General features: G+C 25.9%; 1 protein-coding gene across 1 annotated transcript in view; it reads left to right on the top strand.

The window, feature by feature from the left end:
• Positions 1-6,398: 6,398 nt before the first annotated feature.
• Positions 6,399-8,227, top strand: part of LOC117174398 (39S ribosomal protein L16, mitochondrial) — a 7,175-nt gene continuing 5,346 nt past the window's right edge. The window contains exons 1-3 of the mRNA XM_033363488.1: positions 6,399-6,554; positions 6,652-6,726; positions 6,813-6,970. Coding sequence (XP_033219379.1) covers positions 6,515-6,554; positions 6,652-6,726; positions 6,813-6,970 — 273 coding nt within the window. The 5' untranslated portion in view covers positions 6,399-6,514. The remainder of the gene's footprint in view (positions 6,555-6,651; positions 6,727-6,812; positions 6,971-8,227) is intronic.

Below are 8,227 nucleotides of genomic sequence, written 5' to 3'. Positions count from 1 at the left end.
TATAGAGCTCCAAGGAGATTATGTTGAAAAATAAAAAAAAATTTACCCAAAAAAAATTGTTTTTATACTTCATTCTAAGGACTTATTGATCTACCCTCGTACTTAAATTATCAATTAAAAATTATTTTTGAACCAAATATAGCAAATTTTCAACATATTAGTTAAATTTTCAACCGAAAGAGATTTCATTTAGAATTACATTAAAAAAGCGAATTTTTATTTTGAACAAAAAACAGAATTAAAAAAAAATACCAATTAAACAAAATACTGTTTATCAACTTTCTAATAAAAAAGACGAGTTTTCAACAAAGTGCATCAATTTTTAACTAAGAGAACAGAAATTAATATTTAACCAAATAATTGTAATTTCAACTTAAATAGTTAAACTGTCTACAAAAAATGTAATAATAAAATTTTGAGCTGCAAAAATCAATTTTCAATAATAAAAAAAAAGGAATTTTTAACAAAATATTTGAATTCTTAAGCGAAGAAATAAATGTTTAGTCAAGACGATAAAGTTTCAAAAAAATAGTTGAATTTTCAACCAAGGGGTTCATATTCCATCCAAAAAACGACTTTTCAATAAAAAATTTTCAATTAAAAAAGATTAATTTCCTACTAAAACAGAAATAGCTATATTTTTGACCAAAGGAATGAATTTTTAACGACCAAATAGTTGAATTTTGTACCAAATTGTGACATTTTTAAATATGTTCCGTTTTTTTGATGATTCGCAGTTTATGTAATTTATGCACGGCCCATTATAAGTTATATTTATTCTACAATAAAATTAATTTCCTGATATTGTTTTCTATAAGAGAAAAAAATTCTTTTCCTTAATATTTTACTGGTTTGTCAAACATTTCACAAAACGAGTCTTTTGCACCGAGATAAAGCCTCCTATTTGCCTCTTTTTTGTTAGGATTAAAAAAACGATTTAGGCCAATAGGCAAACTGATATTTATGTGGTTAATGAAAAGAGATTTAGAGGCAGCGAGAATTGTTACAAATATTAAATAGCCAGAGAAAAAGGCTTTTGTGATAAGTAAAAAAAAATAGTTTAAACCGCTGATTAATAATTTTTACGGAAATCGATTTAATTTTGACCTAGGATTAAAATAATATATCTCAATTTAAGAATCTCCGGGCAAACTCAAGTTATTTTTATATCCTTTTCCTTCTGGCTATGATAGTTTGAATACAGTAGAGATTTTAAATATTTTATCAAAAGATATCAATCAGACTTGAGTATCTTTTGGCGCTGTACTTACATTTTTAGAAGTAGTGGAAAAAATGAAAACTAGAAATAAGCTTTAAGATAAAGTTAAAATGAAAAATAATTTTAATTTAAACGTAAGGAAATAATTTCAAGCTTTATTACTGCACCTTCTTAAGGAAAAAAAATGACTTCGATAAATAGCTATCGACTAAAGATATATTTTTATCGTAAAAAATAATTTCGGAATATTTCTAGAATTTTATGGTGCGGCATTAAACAAAGCTTTCTTTTCAATCTGTTAATGATATTGCATAAAAAAAGTATTTTTAACAGTATATTATAAAGTTATAAAATTATATTTCAAAATGAGCCTGTGCTTTTATTAATATAAGGGTTGAAAAATAATATTTTAGAGGTCCAAGGTGCATTTATATTGTGTATTGTACGAGTTGTAGCATGAATTTTGCTCATTCTTTTTAGTGTTTTTGATTTTTGCGGAGAATTTATACGAATAGTTTATATTTAATTTATTGAATTATTTTAATTAAATTAAGAGAGTGAAGAAGTCGATCGACTTGTACATAAAGATATTATTATGGAAACAGACGGATATTTGTGATGAATTAATTTTAAATATTGTAGATATGTATTTCTAGAGATTTTTTTTAAAGCAGCTCAAATTGAAGTATTAAAAAATTAATTTTCCTTTAATAATTCCATTTTTCGTCTCGTATTATAAAGATAAAAATATTCTGCAGTTTGACATAGAAAACGCTATATTTTAATCGACATCCAAGAGATAAGTGGCTCTACATTTTCCGAGTAAAAATTTTTTCCTGTGGTGCCTTTACTTCGATGGAAGTTGGTGAGCATTTTCCCTAGGTTTAGTAATCTCGGTTTTATCTTTAACTGAGAATAATTTCAGGGTGAAGACTAGACCAGGAAATCAGGAATGAACGGGAACTTTATTGGCCGGGAAATGGCTAATAATTTAATTTAAAAACCGGGAATTTATTTCTGATCGCAGTTAAATTCAAATTTTCATTATTTAAATGATTTTGGTCAAATTAGAAAAGTGATTTCTACTTTGTTTTTAGTCACAAATTTTACAGATTATCTCGGTTTAATCTAATTAAATCATAATGTATTTTTTCATTTATTTGGAAATTAAACTAGTTGTTCGAAAATTGATTTACTTTGTGCAAAACCCTAATTTTTTTAGAAAATTAATCTTTATGGCTGATAACTTATCTTTTTGGTATAAAATTCAGGGATCCCAGTTAGAGATTTATAATTTTATTTAAGTATTCGTTAATTAGGTTAAAAATTCATTTGATATAATAATAATAATAATTCATTTTCAACTTCGTCAAAAATTCATTTATCTTTGTTTATAAAGATTGATTTGTTGACAATTCAACTTTTCAAGGTGATAATTCCACAGTTTTGTAAAAAAAAACAATTCTTTTTTATAGAAATTTCTCCTGGTGGATATGAAATTAATCTGTTTCGGTAGAAATTCCTCTTTATTAGTTGAAAATGAACTGTTTTGTTGAAAATTGAACAAATTTTTAAAATTTGAATTAACTAAATTTACTTATATTTTTTATTATTTGAATTTAATTAATTGAATTTATAAATTTCAATATAACTAATTTTATATAAATTTAATTTTAATTCAATTATAAGAAATTTGTCTTTTTGCATAACAATTCAACTATTTGTTTCAAAATTCATCTTTCTTTGTAGAAAACAATCTATATTTTTTTTAATTCAAATTTTTAGGCTGATGAATCTACAGTGTTCTAAAAAATCTTGTTTTTCTTTAGCTTCAAAACTCAACTATTTCATTCAAATTGTCAATAATCCAAATTCTTTGTTGAAAATTTGTTTTTTTGGATAGAAATTTTTTCTTATGAAATTAAAATTCATCTTGTGTGCCGAGCAGGTAATCTTTTTTGTTGAAAATTAAACTGCATTCTACAAAAATTCGCCTTTTGGCTTGAAAATTGACCTATTGGTTTGAAAATTCAACTATTTGATTAAGAGTTTAACTATTTTGTTTAAAATTCGTCTCCTTTTATTGAGAGCTTAACTATTTTTTAAATTCAACTATTTGGTTTAAATGTCCACTTTCTTCGTTGAAAACGATCTATTTGTTAGTCTGATAATTCAACTATCTTTTAAAAAATTAGTCTTTTTGGCTTGGAAAGTCAACTCTTTGGTTGTAAATGCAACTATTGTTTGAAATTTTGTTCTCTTGTACATTCAACTGTAGAAATTGTACAATTCAAAAGTTCATGATTAGATTGAAAATTCGCCTCTTTTTATTTAGAGTTGAAATATTTAGTTGAAAATGCTACTATTTTGTTGAAAATTATTTTTTTTCAAATTTAACTACTTAGTTGATAAATAATTCATCTTTCTTCGCCGAAAACGATATTTTTGTACTGAAAATTAAGCTTTTCAGATTGATAGGGTAAGAAAACCAATTCTTGGCATCTTAGCCCAATTATTGGCATGCCAAAAACCGAAATGAATTTATTTTATTTTAGATAAATATTTAATTGCATTAATTAATAAATATATTTATTGCATGTGAAAATGATAGTATAAATTAATTAATTTAGGCAAAACATGCTAAAGAATTATTATCTTAAAAATTAGTGAAGGGTCCAACAATTAGACGAGGGGGGGGGGGGGGGGGGGGGGGGGGGGGGTTGCTAAGAATTGGGGTTCTTATCCTAATTCAACTGTCTTTTAAATAATTGATCTTTTTGGCTTGATAATTCAACTGATTTTTTAAAATTTAATCTCTGGGGTTAAAAAGTTAACTGACTTTCAAACCATTAGACTTTTTAATTTATAAACTAAACTCTTCTGTTAAAGAAATAATGTTTGGGTTTTAAAATTCATCTATTTTGGCTGACAGTTAAAATTCTTTGTTGAAAATGCAATTTAAAGAGTTTCTTACCAAGTTAATAAAAAGATTTTATTTCCCTATTTTCGCCCTATTTTGATGATTTCATCACAAGTTATAATTTTAACTCAAGTTTGAAATTTGAGAAATAATTCTAAATTACGTATAATCCAAATTTTTACCCTTGTTTCATTGCAAATGGAAGGTTGAAAGAAAATAATAATGCATATATTTTGTAAATAATAGCATATTTTCTTTGAATTCAAAAGCTGAATTTATATTTCATTGACTAAGTTTGTTGTATTATTATTTTTTTCTCTACTTAAATCACAAATTAAGTGATTTCCGATATTTATGTGCAATTTATTAAAATGGTCCATTCTAATTTAATAATTGTTAATTATACCCGATTAGAATCGCGCGCCAAAAGCGACTAATGAGGGCTAGTGCGCCAGGCAAGCGCAGTAGCTCAACATGCCAAAGCTGGGATCACAAGACATGCGCATGCCACAAAATCCATATGTAGTAGACCATGATCTAACAAATGCATGGTCTAGCCACGCGCAAGTAAAAAAAACCGAACCAATAAGGACCCACCGCTTAATTTCTCCATCTTGGATAAGAAAGGCGGCAACGTAAAGGATTTTAAAATGCAAAACGTAAGAATAAAAATTTCTTGTACTTTTCAGGTGTATAAATATTTGAATCCTTATAAAATGTATTATAATAATGTTAAAGATCGTTAAAGAAAAATACGGATAAACTATAATTTTCGGTTCTGTGTTTCATAACTTCTTTCAGCTGACAAAAAATGACGTATCTGTGTCAAATAAAATGAAATTGAAGTCAAGTGGGAAAGTTCTGACTAAAAAAAAATTATATAATGCAGTTCAGGTTGGCCCCTGGATCGAGAAACCTGGAAAATCGGGAAATTACAGTGAATTTATTTTTTGACCGCGAATGTTACAAAATTTGTCTAATAAAAATGTTGTCCAACTTTGATTTCAACCGTTTTCTTTTAATTTCCTAAATTGTGATTTGTATAGATTATTATACCATTTAGTTTAGAATGCTTAATTCGAAAATCTGTCACTTTAAAAATTTTCAAGTTAAATTTTTTTATTTTTCAGCATATATTTTAATTGAAGAATTTTAAAATGCAGTTTTAGAGGTTAAAAAAATTAAAAATTACAAGTTTTTAAAATCGAAGATTTTTTTATAAAGAACTAGGTGGCCGTCGGACTGGGAAACCGAGAATTTAACGAATTTTCAGAAGAAAAATTTGCCCAAGCTATATTTTAACAGTTTTAAAAATAATTAAAGTGCAGTTTTGAGGATTTAAACAATTAAAAATTAAAAGTATTTGAAGCTGAAAATTGTTGGTAAAAAAACAGTTTCATTTTATCAAGTGTAAATATTAAATAAATAAATAATTTAAAAAATGGATCTGCACTCATGATTTATCAATAATATGTTTTTCATTCACAGTTTCAGGTATTCCTTTATATATTTTTTTATATTAAATTTAATAAATAAATAAATTAATATATTACTTCTATTAATGTTTTTAGCCATTAAAAAGTATAAACGTGCGTTTGACTATTTTCCACTTAAAAATAAATCCATAATAATATAGTCATAATTAAATGTTTTTATTAAATTAAAAATATTGTGAGTCTGAATTATTTAATTTTTAACCCATTTAATTTGAAATTTTTTAATGCAGAAAAAGAATAAGTATTTGATATTTAGCAATATTTCACTGTTCATTTAAGACGAGTAAATTTAAACCAAATATTGAAAAGAAAATAATTTGAAACTGAATTGTTTTACATAAAAAGCTTTGAATCTTTAGATTTTCAAAGAACTTTTGATTTTTTAGCGTTACAATTTTAATTGTGCTATTTAAAATGTGTTTAATTTATAAGTGAAATTGTTAGATTATGACGCATAAATAACAATTGAACACTTATTATTTGTACACAAAATTTTAGTAATTTTAAGAGAGATGTCGAAGTTTTGAAAAGATTCAAAATTAATGACAGGCTAGGAATTATTTCAAGTAATTTAAACGAAGTGTCTTAATTGATTTTCCTATAACAGTTCGCCGTATAGTCTTACGCGTCAAACTCAAACTGCGCGGTCAAACTAACAAAATGGTGGAATTAAGCGGTTGCGTAACTTGAACGAAACAGGGCCTTCAAGTGGCTAGACCATGCATTTGTTAGATCATGGTAGTAGACTGTAGTTGATTTTCCATTGATTTTCTTTCTGCTTTTCGGTGCAAATCGTGCAAATTTCATTATTGACATGAAAAATAGTTATTTATATTTCAAGTAGAAGACACAAATTAAAAAAAAAAACAAGAATAAAAAATGTCTTTAACGAAACTTTTTTCGAGGTTAAACCTCTCAAGTAATGACTCAAGAAATATATATCAGTTTTTTGTTCTGGAAGAGGTTATGTTCTTTTATACTTGTTAATAATTAATGTTATTTGTATTTATTTTTAGTGAAAATTAACAATTTGCCTAGTCTTGTAGTTCAAACAGCAGGCCTGAAGGTTTACCCGCTTCCGCCAAAATTTGGTAAGTAATAAATTTAAAAATTAGAATTGTAGGATGAATGAAGGGTGTTTAAGAAGGAACGATTTATTTATTTTATTTCTATTTAGATATTGAATATCCTGAAAGAAGAAAACTAAGAATTTATGAAAAGGTACCTCAATACCCACCCACCTTGAGGGCTTTTAAAATGCAAAAAAGATTACGATACATGAGAGGTGAAGAGCAAACTCACAATTTTTTGTTGCACAAGCAGTTCGGTGTTGTGGTATGTATATTGTAGAATATATTTTTTATTTCAATGGGATTTTTATATTTTCTGAATTATTATTACGTATTCTTTATTGCTGATTCGGATGTTTTTGATATTTTATCTAATATTTGTACGCTGTCCAATTCTTAATTCCGAGTGGTAATGGAATAACGAAAAAAGTTCAAATTAAAGCATTTTTATATTTGAAGATAAATTAGAATTTATTAAATCAGGTTAGACAAAGTTTAAGGAAAATTAGGGAATTTCGTTGCTCAGGGAAAAGTAAGGAATTTTGAAAAACAATTGCAAATGTCGGAGAATTTATGTAAGAAGCACTTTCAAAAATGTGAAGTAACAATGCTCACTTTTTAAATGAAAAGATAACTTCAATCACTTTTCTTTAAAAAAATTACCCTTTAATTATTATTTATTTTTAATATTTTTATTATTATTTTTTCTATAAAATTATAATTTTTGTAATTTAAATGATTATAATTAACCACTATTTAATTCAGGTCTGGATTTCTTTTTAAATCTTTTAGAGTATTTTAAAGTTATTTTAAATTTGAAGGGATTTTAAAGGATTTTAAGGTAATTTTAAAAAATCTTGCGAATTTTCAATTAATTTCGGCAATTTAATAGTATTTTAAAGGATTTAAAATGTTTTTACGGTATTCTGAAAGATTCTACGGCATTTTTAAGAGCTTTAAAAAGTTTTAAGGGATTCCAGAACATTTTAAAGAATTGGAAATATTTTAGCGCATTCAGAATATTCTAAGGCATTTTTAAGAGCCTTTTAAGAAATGTTTCGAAGGATTTCAAAATATTTGAAATATTTTAGGCTAGTTTGAAATATTCCAAAAAAATGTTCATATATTACAATGATTTCAAGGGGTTTAATGGGATTTAAAAGATTCTAGGTTATTTAAAAATTTTCCAGGAATTTATAATTAATTTTAGTAATTTAATCGGATTTCAAAGGATTTCAAATATTTGAGAGTATTCTAAAAGATTATATGGCATTTTTAAGAGCTTTAAAAAAATTTTACGGCGGTACAAAAGATTTTAAGGGGTTTGAAATAGGCGAGCGGTGCACCCCTGAAAAGACGCACAAAAAAGAGAGTTGACCCACTAAATAGAAAACGATGGTCAATAATTTGTTATTAACCCAAAACTTGCAAAATTACAACAAATTAAAAAATCGATACGCTGGTCGACTTTTTAGGTTAATTGGATAAAAATAAACACTTTTTGCCTCTTGTCATTTTTTCG

The sequence above is a fragment of the Belonocnema kinseyi genome, chromosome 6 (genome assembly GCF_010883055.1).
Source record: "Belonocnema kinseyi isolate 2016_QV_RU_SX_M_011 chromosome 6, B_treatae_v1, whole genome shotgun sequence".
NCBI lineage: Eukaryota > Metazoa > Arthropoda > Insecta > Hymenoptera > Cynipidae > Belonocnema > Belonocnema kinseyi.
Note: the sequence above shows the minus strand (reverse complement) of the source record. Positions and strands in the feature narration are given on the sequence as shown.